Source organism: Bombina bombina, chromosome 3 (assembly GCF_027579735.1).
Source record: "Bombina bombina isolate aBomBom1 chromosome 3, aBomBom1.pri, whole genome shotgun sequence".
Taxonomy (NCBI): domain Eukaryota; kingdom Metazoa; phylum Chordata; class Amphibia; order Anura; family Bombinatoridae; genus Bombina; species Bombina bombina.
The window spans coordinates 569,032,648-569,055,241 of NC_069501.1; the positions used below are offsets into that span (position 1 = coordinate 569,032,648).

The 22,594-nt window shown below is 41.4% G+C and overlaps 1 protein-coding gene across 2 annotated transcripts in view; it reads left to right on the forward strand.

Moving 5' to 3' along the window:
- OSCP1 (organic solute carrier partner 1) overlaps positions 1 to 22,594 on the forward strand; it is a 269,469-nt gene that overhangs the window by 156,563 nt on the left and 90,312 nt on the right. For both annotated transcript variants that reach the window (XM_053707128.1, XM_053707129.1), the window contains 3 exons: positions 2,243 to 2,346; positions 13,864 to 13,992; positions 17,755 to 17,824. In XM_053707128.1, coding sequence (XP_053563103.1) covers positions 2,243 to 2,346; positions 13,864 to 13,992; positions 17,755 to 17,824 — 303 coding nt within the window. The remainder of the gene's footprint in view (positions 1 to 2,242; positions 2,347 to 13,863; positions 13,993 to 17,754; positions 17,825 to 22,594) is intronic.

Sequence of the window (22,594 nt, forward strand, 5' to 3'; positions counted from 1 at the left end):
TCGGCAGATTAGGGGTTAATAAGTGTAGGCAGGTGTCGGCGACGTTGAGGGGGGCAGATTAGGGGTTAATAAATATAATATAGGGGTCGGCGGTGTTAGGGGCAGCAGATTAGGGGAACATAAGGATAACGTAGGTGGCGGCGCTTTGCGGTCGGCAGATTAGGGGTTAATTATTGTAAGTAGCTGGCGGCGACGTTGTGGGGGGCAGGTTAGGGGTTAATAAATATAATACAGGGGTCGGCGGTGTTAGGGGCAGCAGATTAGGGGTACATAGGGATAATGTAAGTTGCGGCGGTTTACGGAGCGGAAGATTAGGGGTTAATAATAATATGCAGGGGTCAGCGATAGCGGGGGCGGCAGATTAGGGGTTAATAAGTGTAAGGTTAGGGGTGTTTAGACTCGGGGTACATGTTAGAGTGTTGGGTGCAGACGTAGGAAGTGTTTCCCCATAGGAAACAATGGGGCTGCGTTAGGAGCTGAACGCTGCTTTTTTGCAGGTGTTAGGTTTTTTTTCAGCTCAAACTGCCCCATTGTTTCCTATGGGAGAATCGTGCACGAGCACGTTTTTGAGGTTGGCCGCGTCCGTAAGCAACTCTGGTATCGAGAGTTGCATTTGCGGTAAAAATGCTCTACGCTCCTTTTTTGGAGCCTAACGCAGCATTTTTTTGGACTCTCGATACCAGAGTTAATTTTATGGTGCGGCCAGAAAAAAGCCCGCGTAGCGTTAACAACCCATCTACCGCCAAACTCCAAATCTAGGCCATAATGTGCAAAGAAAACAAACTTTGTGTTTGCAATTTTAGATTGTTTAACAAATTTCCTTCCCGATAACATGGCATTTGGGATTGTGATCACTCCAAAAACATGATAGCAATAAAGGACACATTTAAAAACAATATCATAAAGATTATGATTGACCACTTAGGGCCCAATGATCTAAAGGTCTCTGGGCTGGCATTAAAGAATGCTCGCTAGTTCTATTTCCCTGGTAGAATTATCTAAAGCCACTTTTTTTTTATCCTTAAAACAGGTTTTCACCCTAAGAGGCGTATACTGCATTTTCATATGAGGAGGAGTTTAATGTACAATAAAATTTGTACATTAAAAATCTTACAAAATGAATAATTGAACCATTCACACAAAAATACTCAGGAAAAAGTTGTATTGTTAAGGTGCATCAAAAATCATGACAAAATTCTTCACCAGAAATCGTATTTTATTAAAAACGTAAAAATTTGTGTGTAAATTACACAGGAAAAAAAATCATAATAAATATGTACAGCGTAAATCATAATTTAAGTACACTGGATGTGCAAAAATAATTTAGAAATTGGTACTGATAAGTACAACATACAAAGCGTAATTGTATTTTCAGAAATTGGTCTGAACATGAGCATTCCATGGGCCTATATGAAATTGTCTCTCTAATCCCAGCATCATCTTGCACTACAGATCTCAGTTTTTTCTTGCAAACTAAAAGATGTTAAGCTTTTCTCAAAACACTCAGAATACTTATAACCCAAATACAAATGCATATACGAAAATATAGCCTATTGTAAGATGCTATATGCAGAAAGCAGCATAATCTGATATATATTGGTTTCAGAATTTAATTTTTAAAGTGCGCTTACTGCTAACTTCGCCCTGCAGAATGAAATGTTCCTTTCCAGTGAGCTCCATTGAGGAGACATCTTTCCACTCACAATGACTGACCCTTTTTTTTTTTTTTTTTTTTTTTTTTTTTTTTACGATAACTCCACCAGGGCAGCCCCTGCAAGGGTTGCAAGAAGAACCACGTCTGATCTAGTGAATCTTAGATCATCTGGCCATAAGTGTCCACTTCTGGTGGTTTATCAAGTGTAACTGATCAGATTTTACTTTGTTTTAATACACTTACTCCTACAAAACCTTCTAAGTGGATGCAGCTTTTTCACATTTACAATAAATACGTTTAATAAGTTTTAAAGAATATGCATAAAAATTAGCAATGCATTATTTACTGCTGCCATGAAGTTTTAAATATTCAGCTACCTAAATGCAGACAAACTTTTTTTTTTTTGCTTGGCCATGTGTGTGTGTGTGCAGAAACAGACTTTTCCTGATATCAATTATTTAATGTAAGTCTCTGTGACTGAAAATATTTTCGTCCATGGATTGTCATCTTATTTGTTACTGTTGCTGAAAAAATATTTAGAAATCTAGGATTTCACAAATTATCTATAAAACACATTTTTCTACTCAGGTTTCAATCTTCTTAAAGGACAAAGTTCAGAACTCAAATGGTCGCTTTGTTCTCCCCACAACTGGCCCTGTGCCGTGGGGAACAGAGGTTCCTGGCGTTATTAGGTCAGTATTCATTCACATCTTTTTAAAGGAGTTTCTATAAACTTTGTTGCTGCTTAGTAACTGATGGACAGGTGCTAGGATTCAGTTTTATGTAAAAAAAAACTTGCAAGGTACATACACATTTCTCTTGTTAAGTGTATTCAGTCCACGGGTCATCCATTACTTATGGGATTATATCTCCTTCCCAACAGGAAGTTGCAAGAGGATCACCCAAGCAGAGCTGCTATATAGCTCCTCCCCTCACATGTCATATCCAGTCATTCTCTTGCAACTCAACTAGATAGATCGTTGTGAGAGGTCTGTGGTGTTTTTATACTTAGTTTATTTCTTCAATCAAAAGTTTGTTATTTTAAATGGCACCGGAGTATGCTGTTTGTTCTCAGGCAGTATTTAGAAGAAGAATCTGCCTGCGTTTTCTATGATCTTAGCAGAAGTAACTAAGATCCACTGGCTGTTCTCGCACATTCTGAGGAGTGAGGTAACTTTCAGAAAGGGAATAGCATGCGGGGAATCCTGCAAACGAGGTATGTGCAGTAAATTATTTTTCTAAGGAATGGAATTGACTAAGAAAATACTGCTGATACCGATGTAATGTAAGTACAGCCTTAAATGCAGCAGCGACTGGTATCAGGCTGATGAATGTATGTACAATAAGTAATTTTCTAAGGAATGGAATTTGACTTATGAAAATACTGTTAATACCGAAGTATTGTATAAGCCTTAACTGCAGTAGAAGCGACTGGTAGCAGGCTTATTAATAACACTATCTAACTTTTAAAGTGTATGTTTAAAACGTTTACTGGCATGTTATTCGTTTTTTGTGAGGTACTTTGGTGATAAATCTTTTGGGGCATGAAATTTTCCACATGGCTGTTGTTTATTTCTATATAGAAACGATTAACTGAGGTTTCCCACTGTTGTAATAGGAGTGGGAGGAGCCTATTTTAGCGCTTTTTTGCGCAGTAAAAATTCAGTTTCAGTCTTCCTGCTTCTTCCTCCTTGATCCAGGACGTCTCTAGAGAGCTCAGGGGTCTTCAAAAGTCATTTTGAGGGAGGTAATCAGTCACAGCAGACCTGTGACAGTGTGTTTGACTGTGATAAAAACGTTAATTGTTAAATTGATTATCCGTTTTTGGGTATTAAGGGGTTAATCATCCATTTGCTAGTGGGTGCAATACTTTTCTAACTTAATACATTTACTGTGAAAATTTGGTTGCTATAACTGATTTGGTTCATTGTTATTTCAACTGTGACGTTTTTTTGTGCTTCTTAAAGGCGCAGTAGCGTTTTTTATATTGCTTGTAAATTTATTTGAAAGGTTTTTCCAAGCTTCCTAGTCTCATTGCGAGTCTGTTTAAACATGTCTGACACAGATGAATCTGTTTGTTCACTATGTTTGAAGGCCAATGTGGAGCCCCACAGAAATATGTGTACTAAATGTATTGATGTCACTTTGAATAAAAGTCAATCTATATCTGTAAAGAAATTATCACCAGACAACGAGGGGGAAGTTATGCCGACTAACTCTCCTCACGTGTCAGTACCTTCGCCTCCCGCTCAGGGGGCGCGTGATATTGTGGCGCCAAGTGCATCAGAGAGGCCCATACAAATCACTTTGCAAGACATGGCTGCTGTTATGACAGAGGTATTATCTAAATTGCCTGAATTAAGAGGCAAGCGCGATAGCTCTGGGTTAAGGACAGAGCGCGCTGATGATGTGAGAGCCATGTCTGATACTGCGTCACAATTTGCAGAACATGAGGACGGAGAGCTTCATTCTGTGGGTGACGGATCTGATCCAGGGAGACCGGATTCAGAGATTTCTAATTTTAAATTTAAGCTTGAGAACCTCCGCGTATTGCTAGGGGAGGTATTAGCGGCTCTGAATGATTGTAACACGGTTTCAATTCCAGAGAAAGTATGTAGGTTGGATAGATACTTTGCGGTACCGGTGTGTACTGACGTTTTTCCTATACCTAAAAGGCTTACAGAAATTATTAGCAAGGAGTGGGATAGACCCGGTGTGCCCTTTTCCCCACCTCCGATATTTAGAAAAATGTTCCCGATAGACGCCACCACACGAGACTTATGGCAGACGGTCAATAAGGTGGAGGGAGCAGTTTCTACTTTAGCTAAGCGTACCACTATCCCGGTGGAGGATAGTTGTGCTTTTTCGGATCCAATGGATAAAAAATTAGAAGGTTACCTTAAGAAAATGTTTGTTCAACAAGGTTTTATCTTACAGCCCCTTGCATGCATTGCGCCTGTCACTGCGGCTGCGGCATTCTGGTTTGAGTCTCTGGAAGAGGCCATTCGCACAGCTCCATTGGATGAGATTATGGCCAAGCTTAAAGCACTTAAGCTAGCTAATGAATTTGTTTCTGATGCCGTTGTACATTTAACCAAACTAACGGCTAAGAACTCCGGATTCGCCATCCAGGCGCGCAGAGCGCTATGGCTTAAATCCTGGTCAGCTGACGTGACTTCTAAATCTAAATTGCTTAATATTCTTTTCAAAGGGCAGACCTTATTCGGGCCCGGCTTGAAAGAAATTATTGCTGACATTACTGGGGGTAAGGGTCATACTCTTCCTCAGGACAGGGCCAAGTCAAAGGCCAAACAGTCTAATTTTCGTGCCTTTCGTAATTTCAAGGCAGGAGCAGCATCAACTTCCTCCGCTCCAAAACAGGAAGGACCTGTTGCTCATTACAGACAGGGCTGGAAAACTAACCAGTCCTGGAACAAGGGCAAGCAGGCCAGAAAGCCTTCTTCTGCCCCTAAGACAACATGAAGAGAGGGCCCCCTATCCGGAAACGGATCTAGTGGGGGGCAGACTATCTCTCTTCGCCCAGGCTTGGGCAAGAGATGTCCAAGATCCCTGGGCGTTGGAGATCATATCTCAGGGATATCTTCTGGACTTCAAAGCATATCCTCCACAAGGGAGATTTCATCTTTCAAGGTTATCAGCAAACCAAATAAAGAAAGAGGCATTTCTACGCTGTGTGCAAGACCTCTTAGTATTGGGGGTGATCCACCCAGTTCCGCGGACGGAACAAGGGCAAGGGTTTTACTCGAATCTGTTTGTGGTTCCCAAGAAAGAGGGAACCTTCAGACCAATCTTGGACCTAAAAATCTTAAACAAATTCCTAAGAGTTCCATCATTCAAAATGGAAACTATTCGAACCATCCTACCCATGATCCAAGAGGGTCAATACATGACCACGGTAGACTTAAAGGATGCCTACCTTCATATACCGATTCACAAAGATCATTATCGGTACCTAAGATTTGCCTTTCTAGACAGGCATAACCAGTTTGTAGCTCTTCCCTTCGGGTTGGCTACGGCCCCGAGAATCTTTACAAAGGTTCTGGGCTCACTTCTGGCGGTTCTAAGACCGCGAGGCATAGCGGTGGCTCCGTATCTAGACGACATCCTGATACAGGCGTCAAGCTTTCAAATGGCCAAGTCTCATACAGAGATAGTTCTGGCATTTCTGAGGTCGCATGGGTGGAAAGTGAACGTGGAAAAGAGTTCTCTATCACCACTCACAAGGGTCTCCTTTCTAGGGACTCTGATAGATTCTGTAGAGATGAAAATTTACCTGACGGAGTCCAGGTTATCAAAGCTTCTAAATGCTTGCCGTGCCTTTCATTCCGTTCCACGCCCGTCAGTGGCTCAGTGCATGGAAGTAATCGGCTTAATGGTAGCGGCAATGGACATAGTGCCATTTGCGCGCCTGCATCTCAGACCGCTGCAATTATGCATGCTAAGTCAGTGGAATGGGGATTATTCAGATTTGTCCCCTCTGCTAAATCTGGACCAAGAGACCAGAGATTCTCTTCTCTGGTGGCTTTCTCGGGTCCATCTGTCCAAGGGTATGACCTTTCGCAGGCCAGATTGGACGATTGTAACAACAGATGCCAGCCTTCTAGATTGGGGCGCAGTCTGGAACTCCCTGAAGGCTCAGGGATTATGGACTCAGGAGGAGAAACTCCTCCCAATAAATATTCTGGAGTTGAGAGCAATACTCAATGCTCTTCTGGCTTGGCCTCAGTTAGCAACTCTGAGGTTCATCAGATTTCAGTCGGACAACATCACGACTGTGGCTTACATCAACCATCAAGGGGGAACCAGGAGTTCCCTAGCAATGTTGGAAGTCTCAAAGATAATTCGCTGGGCAGAGTCTCACTCTTGCCATCTGTCAGTGATCTACAGCCCAGGCGTGGAGAACTGGGACGCAGATTTTCTAAGTCGCCAGACTTTTCATCCGGGGGAGTGGGAACTTCACCCGGAGGTCTTCACTCAACTGATTCATCGTTGGGGCAAACCAGATCTGGATCTCATGGCATCTCGCCAGAACGCCAAGCTTCCTTGTTACGGATCCAGGTCCAGGGACCCGAGAGCGGTGCTGATAGATGCTCTGACAGCCCCTTGGGTCTTCAACATGGCTTATGTGTTTCCACCATTCCCGATGCTTCCTCGACTGATTGCCAGGATCAAACAGGAAAGAGCATCGGTGATTCTGATAGCGCCTGCGTGGCCACGCAGGACCTGGTATGCAGACCTAGTGGACATGTCGTCCTGTCCACCATGGTCTCTGCCTCTGAGGCAGGACCTTCTAATTCAGGGTCCTTTCAATCATCCAAATCTAATTTCTCTGAGACTGACTGCATGGAGATTGAACGCTTGATTCTATCAAAGCGTGGCTTCTCGGAGTCGGTTATTGATACCTTAATACAGGCTCGGAAACCTGTTACCAGAAAAATTTACCATAAGATATGGCGTAAATATTTATACTGGTGCGAATCCAAGAGTTACTCATGGAGTAAGGTTAGGATTCCTAGGATATTGTCTTTTCTACAAGAGGGTTTAGAAAAGGGCTTATCTGCTAGTTCGTTAAAGGGACAGATTTCTGCTCTGTCTATTCTTCTACACAAACGTCTGGCAGAAGTTCCAGACGTTCAGGCCTTTTGTCAGGCTTTGGCTAGGATTAGGCCTGTGTTTAAGACTGTTGCTCCGCCGTGGAGTTTAAACTTAGTTCTTAAAGTTCTTCAAGGTGTCCCGTTTGAACCCCTTCATTCCATTGATATTAAGCTGTTATCTTGGAAAGTTCTGTTTTTGATGGCTATTTCCTCGGCTCGAAGAGTCTCTGAGTTATCTGCCTTACATTGTGATTCTCCTTATCTGATTTTCCATTCAGACAAGGTAGTTCTGCGTACTAAACCTGGGTTCTTACCTAAGGTAGTTTCTAACAGGAATATCAATCAAGAGATTGTTGTTCCATCACTGTGTCCTAACCCTTCTTCAAAGAAGGAACGACTCTTGCATAATCTGTCCGTGCCCTGAAGTTCTTTTTGCAGGCAACTAAAGATTTTCGTCAAACTTCTTCCCTGTTTGTCGTTCACTCTGGACAGAGGAGAGGTCAAAAAGCTTCGGCTACCTCTCTCCTTTTGGCTTCGTAGCATAATACGCTTAGCCTATGAGACTGCTGGACAGCAGCCTCCTGAAAAAGTTACAGCTCATTCCACTAGAGCTGTGGCTTCCACCTGGGCCTTTAAGAATGAGGCCTCTGTTGAACAGATTTGCAAGGCTGCAACTTGGTCTTCACTTCACACTTTTTCAAAATTTTACAAATTTGACACTTTTGCTTCTTCGGAGGCTGTTTTTGGGAGAAAGGTTCTACAGGCAGTGGTTCCTTCCGTTTAAAGTTCCTGCCTTGTCCCTCCCATCATCCGTGTACTTTAGCTTTGGTATCCCATAAGTAATGGATGACCCGTGGACTGAATACACTTAACAAGAGAAAACATAATTTATGCTTACCTGATAAATTTATTTCTCTTGTAGTGTATTCAGTCCACGGCCCGCCCTGTCTTTTAAGGCAGATCTAAATTTTTAATTCAAACTACAGTCACCACTGCACCCTATGGTTTCTCCTTTCTTGTCTTGTTTCGGTCGAATGACTGGATATGACATGTGAGGGGAGGAGCTATATAGCAGCTCTGCTTGGGTGATCCTCTTGCAACTTCCTGTTGGGAAGGAGATATAATCCCATAAGTAATGGATGACCCGTGGACTGAATACACTACAAGAGAAATAAATTTATCAGGTAAGCATAAATTATGTTTTTCTAAATGTATTAAACACTAATCCATAAATGACAACTTTATTCATAAGCATTGAATATTGCATTGTTTTTGGGCTGGCTAGTTGGCGGTGCACTTTCTCTCTTGTTCTACTTTACACTGTCTTATGGGCCGGTTTGTTGGCAATGCACATTACTTTATGTTCTTTTCTCTTGTTAGGTGTATCCAGTCCACGGATCATCCATTACTTGTGGGATATTCTCCTTCCAAACAGGAAGCTGCAAGAGGATCACCCACAGCAGAGCTGTCTATATAGCTCCTCCCCTAACTGCTAACCCTCAGTCATTCTTTTGCAGCTCTCGACAAGGGAAGTAGCTAGAGAGATGTGATGACTTAGTGTAGTTTATCTTCAATCAAAAGTTTGTTATTTTTAAATGGTACCGGAGTTGTACTGTTTTTACCTCAGGCAGAAATTAGAAGAAGTGTTTTGCCTGAGGTTTTTGATGATCTTAGCAGGTTGTAACTAAGATCCACTGCTGTTCTCACACATAACTGAAGAGAATGGGAAAACTTCAGCTGGGGGAACAGCCTGCAGAATTAACTGCCTTGAGTTATGTTCAGTATATTTTTTTCTAGAGAGATGATAAGAAATCTAGAAAATGCTGACAGTGCCTGATATATTTGAGGTAAGCCTGATTGCAGTGATTTAATAACGACTGGCATTATGCTTGCAGTAAAGGGTAATTTTCATGTTACTTGCTCTTATGACTTAGTATGTTAAATGTTTACAGGATTTATAAGGAACGTTTTTTACTAAGGGTGATAAATCTTTATTTGGGGCCTAGTTTTTCCACATGGCTGTTATTTGACTCCTAGGAGTTGTTTTTTAGACCCTCTGACTTTGTGTGCATGGTGGGAGGGGCCTATTTTCCTAGATCCAATGGATAAAAAGTTAGAGGGTTACCTTAAGAAAATGTTTATTCAACAGGGTTTTATTCTCCAGCCCCTTGCATGCATTGCCCCTGTCACTGCTGCTGCGGCCTTCTGGTTTGAGTCTCTGGAAGAGGCTCTACAGGTAGAAACCCCATTGGATGATATACTTGACAAGCTTAAAGCTCTTAAGCTAGTCAATTCATTTGTTTCTGACACCATTGTTCATTTAACCAAACTAACGGCTAAGAACTCAGGTTTTGCTATTCAAGCGCGTAGGGCGTTATGGCTTAAATCCTGGTCAGCTGATGTTACTTCAAAGTCTAAGCTTCTCAACATTCCCTTCAAGGGGCAGACCCTATTCGGGCCCGGACTGAAGGAGATCATTTCTGATATTACTGGAGGAAAAGGTCACGCCCTTCCTCAGGATAGGTCCAACAAATTAAGGACCAAACAGACTAATTTTCGTGCCTTTCGAAACTTCAAGAGTGGCACAGCTTCAACTTCCTCTAATACAAAACAAGAGGGAAATTTTGCCCAGTCCAAGCCGGTCTGGAGACCTAACCAGACTTGGAACAAAGGAAAGCAGGCCAAAAAGCCTGCTGCTGCCTCTAAGACAGCATGAAAGATCAGCCCCCGATCCGGTAACGGATCTAGTAGGGGGCAGACTTTCTCTCTTCGCCCAGGCTTGGGCAAGAGATGTCCAGGATCCCTGGGAGTTGGAAATTGTGTCCCAGGGATATCTTCTGGACTTCAAAGCTTCTTCTCCAAAAGGAAGATTTCATCTCTCACAATTATCTGCAAACCAGATAAAGAGAGAGGCATTCTTACATTGTGTTCAAGACCTCCTAGTTATGGGAGTGATCCACCCAGTTCCAAAGGAGGAACAGGGGCAAGGCTTCTATTCAAATCTGTTTGTGGTTCCCAAGAAAGAGGGAACCTTCAGACCAATCTTAGATCTCAAAATCTTAAACAAATTTCTCAAGGTCCCATCCTTCAAGATGGAGACTATTCGAACCATCCTACCTATGATCCAGGAGGGTCAATATATGACTACCGTGGACTTAAAGGATGCTTATCTTCACATTCCGATACACAGAGATCATCATCGGTTTCTCAGGTTCGCCTTCCTAGACAGGCATTACCAGTTTGTGGCTCTTCCCTTTGGGTTAGCTAAGGCACCAAGAATCTTTACGAAGGTTCTGGGGTCACTCCTGGCGGTCCTAAGGCCGTGGGGTATAGCAGTAGCCCCTTACCTAGACGACATTCTGATACAAGCGTCGAATTTTCAAATCGCCAGGTCGCATATGGACATTGTTCTGGCATTCCTGAGGTCTCATGGGTGGAAAGTGAACGAAGAAAAGAGTTCTCTATCCCCCTCAAGAGTTTCCTTCCTAAGAACTCTGATAGATTCTGTAGAAATGAAGATTTACCTGACAGAGGCCAGGTTGTCAAAACTTCTAAATTCCTGCAGTGTTCTTTATTCTACTTCTCGCCCTTCGGTGGCTCAGTGTATGGAAGTAATCGGCTTAATGGTAGCGGCAATGGACATAGTGCCGTTTGCCCGCTTACATCTCAGACCGCTGCAACTCTGCATGCTCAGTCAGTGGAATGGGGATTACACAGATTTGTCCCCTCTACTAAATCTGGATCAAGAGACCAGGGATTCTCTTCTCTGGTGGCTATCTCGGGTCCATCTGTCCAAGGGTATGACCTTCCGCAGGCAAAATTGGACAATAGTAACAACAGATGCCAGCCTTCTGGGCTGGGGTGCAGTCTGGAACTCCCTGAAGGCTCAGGGCTCGTGGACTCAGGAGGAGACACTCCTTCCGATAAACATTCTGGAACTAAGAGCGATATTCAATGCTCTTCAGGCTTGGCCACAGCTTGCTGCGGTCAGGTTCATCAGATTTCAGTCGGACAACATCACGACTGTAGCTTCCATCAACCATCAAGGGGGAACAAGGAGTTCCCTAGCAATGTTGGAGGTTTCAAAGATAATTCTATGGGCAGAGATTCACTCTTGCCATCTATCAGCTATCCATATCCCAGGAGAAGAGAACTGGGAGGCAGATTTTCTAAGTCGACAGACTTTTCATCCGGGGGAGTGGGAACTCCATCCGGAGATATTTGCACAGTTGATTCAACTTTGGGGCAAACCAGAACTGGATCTCATGGCGTCTCGTCAGAACGCCAAGCTTCCTTGTTACGGATCCAGGTCCAGGGATCCCAAGGCAGCACTGATAGATGCTCTAGCAGCGCCTTGGTCCTTCAACCTGGCTTATGTGTTTCCACCGTTTCCTCTGCTCCCTCGTCTGATTGCCAAGACCAAGCAGGAGAGAGCTTCGGTGATTTTGATAGCACCTGCGTGGCCACGCAGGACTTGGTATGCAGATCTGGTGGACATGTCATCCTTTCCACCATGGACTCTGCCGCTGAGACAGGACCTTCTACTTCAGGGTCCTTTCAACCATCCAAATCTAATTTCTCTGCGTCTGACTGCTTGGAGTTTGAACGCTTGATTTTATCAAAGCGTGGTTTCTCTGAGTCGGTCATTGATACCTTAATACAGGCGCGAAAGCCTGTCACCAGGAAAATCTATCATAAGATATGGTGTAAATATCTTCATTGGTGTGAATCCAAGGGTTACTCATGGAGTAAAGTCAGGATTCCTAGGATATTATCCTTTCTCCAAGAAGGTTTGGAGAAGGGTTTGTCAGCTAGTTCCTTAAAGGGACAGATTTCTGCTCTGTCTATTCTTTTGCACAAACGTCTGGCTGAGGTTCCAGATGTTCAGGCGTTTTGTCAGGCTCTGGTTAGAATCAAGCCTGTGTTTAAACCTGTTGCTCCGCCATGGAGTTTAAATTTAGTTCTTAAAGTTCTTCAAGTGGTTCCGTTTGAACCTTTGCATTCCATAGATGTTAAGCTTTTATCTTGGAAAGTTCTGTTTTTAGTAGCTATCTCCTCGGCTCGAAGAGTTTCGGAGTTATCTGCTTTACAATGTGATTCCCCTTATCTCATTTTACATGCAGATAAGGTAGTGTTACTTACCAAACCTGGTTTTCTACCTAAGGTGGTATCTAATAAAAATATCAATCAGGAGATTGTTGTTCCGTCACTGTGTCCTAATCCTTCTTCAAAGAAGGAACGTCTATTACACAATCTTGATGTGGTTCGTGCTTTAAAGTTTTATTTACAAGCTACTAAAGATTTTCGTCAAACATCTGCATTGTTTGTTGTCTACTCTGGACAGAGGAGAGGCCAAAAGGCTTCGGCAACTTCTCTTTCTTTTTGGCTAAGGAGTATAATACGCTTAGCTTATGAGACTGCTGCCCAGCAGCCTCCTGAAAGAATTACAGCTCATTCTACTAGAGCGGTAGCTTCCACATGGGCTTTTAAGAATGAGGCTTCTGTTGAACAGATTTGTAAGGCGGCGACTTGGTCTTCGCTTCATACTTTTTCTAAATTCTATAAATTTGATACTTTTGCTTCTTCGGAGGCTCTTTTTGGGAGAAAGGTCTTACAGGCAGTGGTGCCTTCCGTTTAAGCGCCTGCCTTGTCCCTCCCTTCATTCGTGTCCTATAGCTTTGGTATTGGTATCCCACAAGTAATGGACTGGATACACCTTACAAGAGAAAACTAAATTTATACTTACCTGATAAATTTTAATACTTACCTGTCATTTTAATGCAGGTGTTTTTTATTTTTAAACTACAGTCACCACTGCACCCTATAGTTTCTCCTTTCTCTTGCTTATCTTCGGTCGAATGACTGGGGGTTGGCAGTTAGGGGAGGAGCTATATAGACAGCTCTGCTGTGGGTGATCCTCTTGCAGCTTCCTGTTGGGAAGGAGAATATCCCACAAGTAATGGATGATCCGTGGACTGGATACACCACAAGAGAAATACATTTATCAGGTAAGCATAAATTTTGTTTTTTGAAACTCTGCAGCCTTATTGGCAATGTACTTTCTCCCAGGCTGTACCTTAAAGGGACAGTCCGGTCAACTTTGAAATAAATAGACGAGTTACATTTTTTAATAGAAACATATTTGCAATATTCATGTATTGGCAAAAATGTTTCTAGTAAAAGTTATCACTGTTTTGGTGTTAACATTTTTCTCTGCATTTTAAATACTGCAGCTGCTCAGAGCACCAGTGGGGCTTGTATCATATCAGCAATTAACAAATTAACAAGCACCTCAGGCTTTCTGAGCAAGCGTTGTGTTTAAAATGCTGGTGCACAGTGCATACTTAAATACACTTTTGAAACCGCTATATCTTTTATTAGAAGCATTTTTGCTAATACTTGTATATTACCAAAATTCTTCTATTCAAAACTGAAATGTATCTATGTGTATTGCAATTTTGTCTGGAATGTCCCTTTAATATCTGCATATAGGAGACATAAATATGTATGAAGGGCTTCTATAGCAGGGTAAAGTGTTCTTATTTTCATACTCCTGCAATGTCAAATGTATAAAATGTTGCTTGCATTTTTTAGGATGTTTAATCATAAAGGAGAAGAAATAAAAAGAATAGAATTCCAGAATGGTGGTAACTACATCAGCCCTCTTCGGTCGGGATGCTATGAGCTTTATGGAGACAGAGTGCTCAAGCTAGGAACTAATATGTGAGCAATAAATCTACTTTTATTTGAGTATTGTAGCAAAAATCATCTGCTTGTTAGATTTTGGGCCGTTTTAACTTCTGTTTATGTTTGCTTCTTAAAGTGAAGGTCAACTTCACTCAACTGCCCCATGGGATCAGATAAACTTTGCAAAATGAGGGTGGGTTTAATTGATCAAATTTTTTTAGATTTCATTATTTTTTTAAATCTTTACCTTTTGAACGCTCCGACGATAAGCGCATCTCTCCAGTCCGGCATTTTGTCAAATTGATTGACAGATGAAGATTCTTAAAAGAATGAATCCTTGTCCCCACCCCCCCTTATTGACCCATACCACCTTATTGACCCATATATACCATTTTTTTATAAAAAAAAAAAAATTCCTAGGAAAAAATGTAAGTTATTCACCTATTACCAGAATACCGACCAATCAAAGTCCCTATTCATTCCATTTGGGACCAATGTTCCTAATCTGTTTATCCAATACATCTCTTTCTTTTTAAGCAGCTTTTCTCGGTCACCTCCCTTCCTCTGCGGGCCCACATGATCAATTATTTGCCACCTCAGCTGGCTTATACTATGCCCCTTTTCCAAAAAGTGGTGTGATACTTGTGCTTCCCAATCCCCACATCTAATATTGGAGCGGTGCTGGCTCATTCTATATCTATAGAGATAGAATGAGCCAGCACCGCTCCAATATGTTCTATCCTTGGAGCTTCCGTTTATGCTTTTAAACAAGTTTTGAATAAAGTGTTTTTTACCCATTGAATGAGTGGATCATTGCTTTCTACAGTTAAATGACATAGCCTATCCTCTGCGGGGAGAGCTTGGGGCCAGCTCAGTGCTATTACTGAGACCATTGAGCGCTCCACAAGGTTCTGGTTCCGATGTCATGGATAGGCTTTCCCCTGTTAGCTCAGCAGATCATGTAGAAGGTGGTCCAGGAGTCCAGACTTAGAAGCTCGAGTCCAGACAGCCATAGTGAGTGGGGAGAGAAGGTGCTTGCACAGGGAGAGACAGACCCGGTTTAGTCGGCAGCGGAGGGCTAGCCTATATGAGCCCCCTCCTGTACGTCATACGGGGCGGGGGTAAAAATCGCATACTGTCATGGTTTTTAAATCGCAGGGATTAAACCGCATATGCGATTAATCGTGCAGCCCTACTAACAAGTATAAACTAAAAGTTTTTTTTCCCCTTAAAATATATAACATCTAATCCATTTTAAAATTCCCAGTTTAACCCTTTAAGTGCGTATGACTACACATGGTTGTCATGCAAATAAATACAGAAAGAGACGCTACAAGGGTTGTCATCCATACAATGTATTAGGTGCATGGTGACGCCTTTAAGCCCTTAAACCTGTAATGTCAGGCAGTTGCCCAGGATTTAAGGGAGCTGGATAAAGGGGTAAGTATTTAAACCGCTCAATCTCAGCTCCCTTAAAGGGACAGTCAAGTTTAAAATAAACTTTCATGATTCAAATAGGGCATGTAATTTTATACAACTTTCAAATTTTGCTTTGTTTTCTTGCTATTCTTAGTTGAAAGCTAAACCTAGGTAGGCTCATATGCTAATTTCTTAGACCTTGAAGGCCGCCTCTAATCTGAATGCATTTTGACAGTTTTTCACCACTAGAGGGTAGTTAGTTCATGTGTGTCATATAGATAACATTGAGCTCACGCACGTAAAGCACTGATTGGCTAAAATGCAAGTCTGTCAAAAGAACTGAAATAAGGGGGCAGTCTGCAGAGGCTTAGATACAAGGTAATTACAGAGGTAAAACTTGTATTATTATAACTGTGTTGGTTATGCAAAACTGGGGAATGGGTAATAAAGGGATTATCTATCTTTTTTTAAACAACAACAATTCTAGTGTTGACTGTCCCTTTAAAGCAATATGAAACCAACATTTTTTTTCTTTCATGATTCAGATAAAGTATGAAAATTTAAATTTTAAGCAACTTTCTAATTTACTCCTATTATCAATTTCTCTTTATTCTCCTTGTATCTTAATTTGGAAAGCAGGAATGTAAGCTTAGGAGGAGGCACAATTTTGGTTCAGCACCTGGGTAGCGATTGCTTGATTAGTGGCTAAATGTAGCCACCAGTCAAATTGCAAATTGCATGCTCTATCTGAATTGGATTTCATATCCCTTTAAGTCCTAGAACCCCAAAGACCCTAAGGCAATTGTCTGCTCTTTCAAACGGGTAGTTTAAAAAATAATATTAAAAAAACCTACTTACCCACACTGTTTGTAGGCTGGGGGTCTCTAGGCACTTATAAAGTGTCATCAAAAAGCCCATGACTCCTTGTTTTAACGCTAAGTAGCCCCTTTATAAAATAAACCCACTGTATATGTTATTATAGTAACGTGATCACTGTGGTTATAGTAATTACCTGCTGTGTATAAATCTGCATTTATTTGAGCAGAGGCTCATGGGACCCCTGTGTGCAGATCAGAGTTCTATAACTTTATACAAATAATGTTATAGTTTTGAATTTGCTGGGTCTGCTGAATAAAACAATACATAACACGTTGGGGTTTCTCACTGCAAAATTACCTAGAGTGGGCTACACCAGAATTTGTATTGTTTAAAAAGATAGATAATGCCTTTATTACCCATTCCCCAGTTTTGCTTAACCAATGCAGTTATATTAATACACTTTTTACCTCTGTGATTACCTTGCATCTAAGCCTCAGCAAACTGCCCCCTTATTTCAGTTCTTTTGACAGACATCCATTTTAGCCGATCAGAGCTGGCTCACCTGAACTCCACGTGCGTTAGCACAGTGTTATCTATATGACACACATGAACTAACACCCGCTAGTGGTGAAAAACTGTCAAAATGCCCTGAGAGAAGAGGTGGCTTTTTAGGTCTTAGAAATTAGCATATGAACCTCCTAGGTTTAGCTTTCAACTAAGAATACCAAGAGAACAAAGCAAAATTGATGATAAAAGTAAATTGGAAAAGTATTTAAAATTGCATTCTCTATCTGAATCATGAAAGTTTATTTTGGACTAGACTGTCCCTTTAAATTGGAGCAGCATATAAAAATTCATTTAAAAAAAAAAACAGCACAGGGTGGAAATGACTCATCAGTTAAAGGGTTAAAGGCAGCATATTAAACATGGCAATGTCTCAGCTTCATTATCCAGTCTAGGGGGTCGATTTATGAAGCAGCAGATGCTGCTTCCGACCCACACCGCTTCAGGTCCGACTGAAGCAGAAGTTAAGAAGCAGCGGTCGTAAGACTGCTACTCCTTAACTCAACCGCCACCTCTGAGGTGGCGGACTGCAGTCAGCCCGATCGGATACGATCGGGTTGATTGACACCCCCTGCTAGCAGCCGATTGATATACTTGTGCAATAAAAATGCTTGTGCAATAAAAAATGGCGACAGCGTATGCTGTCTGCATTTATCGATGTGCGGCAGACATGATTCGCTACAGCGGATCATGTCCGCCCGCACATTAGTAAATCGGCCCTTATAACTGCATTTTTTCTATAGCTAAAAATTTGAAAAATGTGATATCATAATCCTGTTTATTTGCATCAGTTAACGTTACTTATGCAGCATTATCATACAAATAGTGAATGAAAGTTGTTCGTTATCTTTTCTCACATTATTATTTGGTCTTTTGTCTTTCTTCCTGACACCCGTGTTAGAAATAATTTTTAGTGTGTCCCTTCTTATTATTTGCACTGCATATAGTCATTACAGAATACATTATCCTAAGACTGGTCATTTTATGTATCTGCAGGTACAGCGTAAGTCGCTCTGTGGAGACTCATATGTCTGGGACATTAAAGAGTTCAGCATCACACACCAAGGTCAGTAAAACAAATATATATGTGCAGGTTTTCCTCACACATATGTATTAAGTTAACCGATATGTGTATGTACATTAATTTATTTACGGTTTTTAAAGAGATATAGAATAAGTGCATAAACACAGAAACATTGAACTTACAAAAGATATTGAACCAGAATACAAGTGGAGCGCAAATGTTTGCGGCGAGCAATAAGGGTTTTATTGCTAGGGGTGTGCGCTCGTCAGACTTATCACTTGTATTACGAGTTGAAATTAAATGCGTTCGCTTGAGCACAATCACGATTTACGCTAGAATGATTATATATATATATATATATATATATATATATGTGTGTGTGTGTGTGTATGTATACATATGTATTTATATGTGTATATATGTATTTACAGACATATATACACATATAAATACATATGTACACATATATAGACATATATATATACATATATATAAATGCATTGGAGCCCTTTGCAGTTAAGTAGATGAAAACATGTAAAATCATATTTATGCAATATTCATATTTCATAAAGGTTTTATTTATTGTTAATATTTAAAATTCTGATGTTCTGCACATAACAATATTCTAATAGAATGATGCACTCGCAGGGATTTCAGACAAACAGTGTCAAAAGTTTATTGACGTTTCGGGGAAACTTATGTCACCCGAAACGTCAATAAACTTTTGACACTGTCTGAAATCTCTTTGAGTGCATCATTCTATTTGAAGATATATATAATTATAGGTAAAGATATACAGTGTATTGTACCAAAAACCATCAGATATATTTATGAATAAATAGAACATATTCTTGTATATGAAGAACATTGGAATGTGAAATATTAATATTTTCATGCCGGGTTAGCGCACATGAGAATATGCGTCCGGGTTTGTGCAAGAGTGGGGTGTTTTTTTCCACTTTTTTTTTCCCCTATTGACTTCTATGGGGGAATATGTGAACGCGCATGCGATATTGTAAGTTCGGATTTTTGCGCTCATCAGGTTAGTGCGCAATTGAAATCAGTTTACTTTCAACTCATAATACGAGCACAGTGTGATGAGCACAAAAAGCTTACTTCTAGCACAATTAACGCTCGACCGGGAACATTTAATTAGTGCTCCACTTGTAATCTGGCCAATTTTAGGGACACAAAACTGCAAAAAGAAAATGCTGTATGACAGAGTTTAAACTCTGCAAAAGGGTTAAACACAGTTAAAGGGACATGATACCAAAATGTTGAAGCATTTGAAACTGATGCAGCATAGCTGTAAAAAGCTGACTAGAAAATATCACCTGAAGACTCTATGTATAAAAGGAAGATATTTTACTAGGAATGTCCTAAGTATTCACACCCTATTGTAAAGGGACTTTAAAGGGACAGTCAATCCAAAAATAGTTTTAACTTATATCTATAAAGTTTTGCCATAGATCGTTTTTTAGAAATATAGCACAGTTTTTACAGATATTCCATTTGCAAGTAAAATCACTTACATTGCTGCCGCTGTCGTTTGAAAATGACCGTCTGACTCCGCGCCTTTTCCGTTATGCGTGACATCATGATCTTCTTCTGATCCCTGTAATTTTCTAACTTACTTGTAACCGGCATTAGCGCATGCGCAATGCGCCTATTCTGCTATTGGGGAACTGAAGTGAATAAGATTGTGGTGCTTTTATTGGAAAAAAAGAAACTTTGTAATAGAAAAGATACCAGTTACAAAAACGTTATGCTGTTTATTACCTGGTCTCAAGTATGTAATATCCCACGAGTCACCGTGTTGTGCACTGATGCAGGGGCCAAAAGCTGTGCAAGGAGCCCAGGGAACGCTGCTGTTGATCGATCTGATCACCTGTGTGCAGTAGACCTATACAGGATGATGTCAGGCCATAGTTATAATAAACAAGTGCCTGCATAGCTTTATATGCGTAATTGCATACCTGCATAATGCTGCGTGCACTCCAGTACATTAGTTTGCGTGCACTATTTGGCCCCTTTGAATTTATGTTGGCACAATGCTCCCTGCCTGAAATTATATTTTAACAACATTTTACAACCTGCAGTCCTCTTAGCGTGCTCAGAAAAGCATATAATGGGATCTTGGCAGAAAGCCTTTTATATGGTTTACGTCATTCAAACCTCAGCCTTAATAAAGTTTTATTATCTACAGATAAGGATACCCTATCTGAGCCTTCTTTTTCTCAGGATAATGCTGTTCAGGGTTTGTCTCAGCCTTCTTCTAACATGTCCCAGTCTTTGACAGATTCACATGCAGTTCCCTGTGGTTCCTCTCAGTCCGTCTCTGGGAGTGTTTTTTTGCGTAAAGATTTTGCTGCGCAGTTGACTTCTGCAGTTTCTGCAGCCTTAAGTGTTTTACCTAGTTCTGGTAAAAGAAAGAGGAAATCTAAGAACATTTCTATGGGTTCTGATTCCGCCAAGACTGATTTGGTTAGTCTTTCTCAGTTATCTAGCGAGGATCATTCCTCTGCAGCTTCTGAGGGCGAGATCTTGGATTCTGAATCTGCGGTTCTTAGTACAGTAGATTCAGAGGAGGTTAATTTTAGATTTAAACTTGAACATCTCCATTTACTTTTGAAGGAAGTTTTAGCTATTTTGGATGACTCTGAAACAATTGCAGAGGCTCCTAAGAAGGCTAATAAGCTGAACAGAGTTTTTGATGTCAAACCTAAATCTGTGGAGGAATGGGGGAAGCCGGGTGTTCCTTTTAACCCCTCTCCTATGTTTAAGAAGATGTTTCCTGTTGCTGATTCAGTGCAAGATCTTTGGCGCACTGTTCCTAAAGTAGAGGGTGCTATAACTACCTTAGCCAAAAGAACTACTATTCCTTTTGAGGATAGTTCCTCTTTTAGAGACCCTATGGATAAGAAATTGGAGGGTTATTTAAGAAAGAGGTTTCTTCATCAGAGTTTGCAATGGCAACCAGTTGCTAGTATTGCTAAAGTTGCTGGTGCAGCCTCTTATTGGTGTAACTCATTGATCTAATTTCAGAGGAGACTACTATAGAGGAGATCCAAGATAGGATCAAGGCTCTAAAGCTGGCTAATACTTTTATCTGTGATGCCAGTATGCAAGTAGTCAGGCTGGGAGCCAAGATTTCTAGTTTTGCGATTCTAGCCCGCAGAGCCCTATGGTTAAAATCTTGGTCTGTGGATGTGACTTCCAAGTCCAAGCTTCTGTCCCTACCCTTTAAGGGTAAGACTTTATTTGGTCCTGGTCTGACAGAGATCATTTCCACGGTTACTGTTGGAAAAGGATCTTTTTTTTACAGCAGGATAAGAAGAATAGGCCCAAGGGTCGACAGTCTTATAATTTCCGTTCCTTTCGTAACTTCAAGGGAGAGAAATCTTCCTCGTCTTCTAAACCTGAGCAAGCCAAGACCTCTTGGAGAGCTAGCCAGCCTTGGAATAAGGGTAAGCAATCCAGAAAACCTTCAGCTGACACTAAATCAGCATGAAGGGGCTGCCCCCGATCCAGTTCTGGATAAAGCAGGGGGCAGGCTTTCCTTCTTTCAGCAGGCTTGGATTCGCAACGTCCCAGATCCTTGGGCAGTGGATATAGTCTCCCTATAGGATTCAAATCTTGTCCCCCCAGGAGCTGTCATGGCCCAGCCTAGAATTGAACCTGGCACCTGTTTCTATTTCTGATGCTGTTCTTTCCCAGCCTGCTGACTTACCTCTTCGCCACCAGATGGCTTGGTCATTGGTTTTCTGTTTGCTGCAACTTTGGCTCTCTGGCTCCACTTGCCTACCAGCTGTAACAAATCATATAATCAGCAGCCTGCTAAATTAGGCAGGTATGCTTTCAGTCCTTGACATTGAGTGTTGCACTCTGACAGAGCCTCTTGTCCAGATTCCTGTTTGAATACAGATTTGTTGGATTTCCTAGTGCCTGATTTCTGCTTTATTTTGAGACTACTCTTCTGGATTTTCCCTTGGCACTGTGTTTCGTTTCTGGACTGGTTTCCTGGCAATTGACCTTGGCTTATTCTCTGATATTTCCTAAGGACTGCCTCACATACTTTTGCTTGCTTGTTACTTGTTACTACAAAGTTACCAGTCTACAGCCTATCCTGCCAAGTTTTGGTCTACAGCATATCTACATATCCTGCAGTTTATTTACATGTTTGCCTGCTTTAAGACTGTCTTAACCAACCAAGTTACAAATTTCTCAAGGTCCCGTCCTTCAAAATGGAGACTATTCATTCTATTCTCCCTCTAGTTCAGGAAGGTCAAGTTATGATCACCATAGACCTGAAGGACGCGTATCTTCATGTGCCTATCCACAAGGAATATTTTAAGTTCCTGAGGTTTCCCTTTTTGGATCAACATTTCCAATTTGTAGCCCTTCCTTTCGGCCTTGCCACTGCTCCTCGAATCTTTACGAAGGGGCTCCTTTGGCTGTGGCCAGATCTCTAGGGATTGCGGTGGCACCTTACCTGGACGATATCTTGGTTCTGGCTCCATCTTTTCAGTTAGCAAAATCCCATACAGATTGTCTCTCTCTCAGCTCTCATGGGTGGAAGGTGAATCTAGGTAAAAGTTCCTTGGTGCCAAGTACCAGGGTATGTTTTCTGGGGACGATCATAGACTCAGTATCTATGAAAATTTTCTTGATGGAGGTCAGAAAATTCAAGCTTCTTGAGCCTGTCGTTCTTTTCAGTCCTCTTGTCATCCATTAGTGGCAGTGTGTATGGAAGTAATTGGTCTCATGGTGGCATGCATGCATGCTCAGACAATGGAACGGAGACCACTCGGA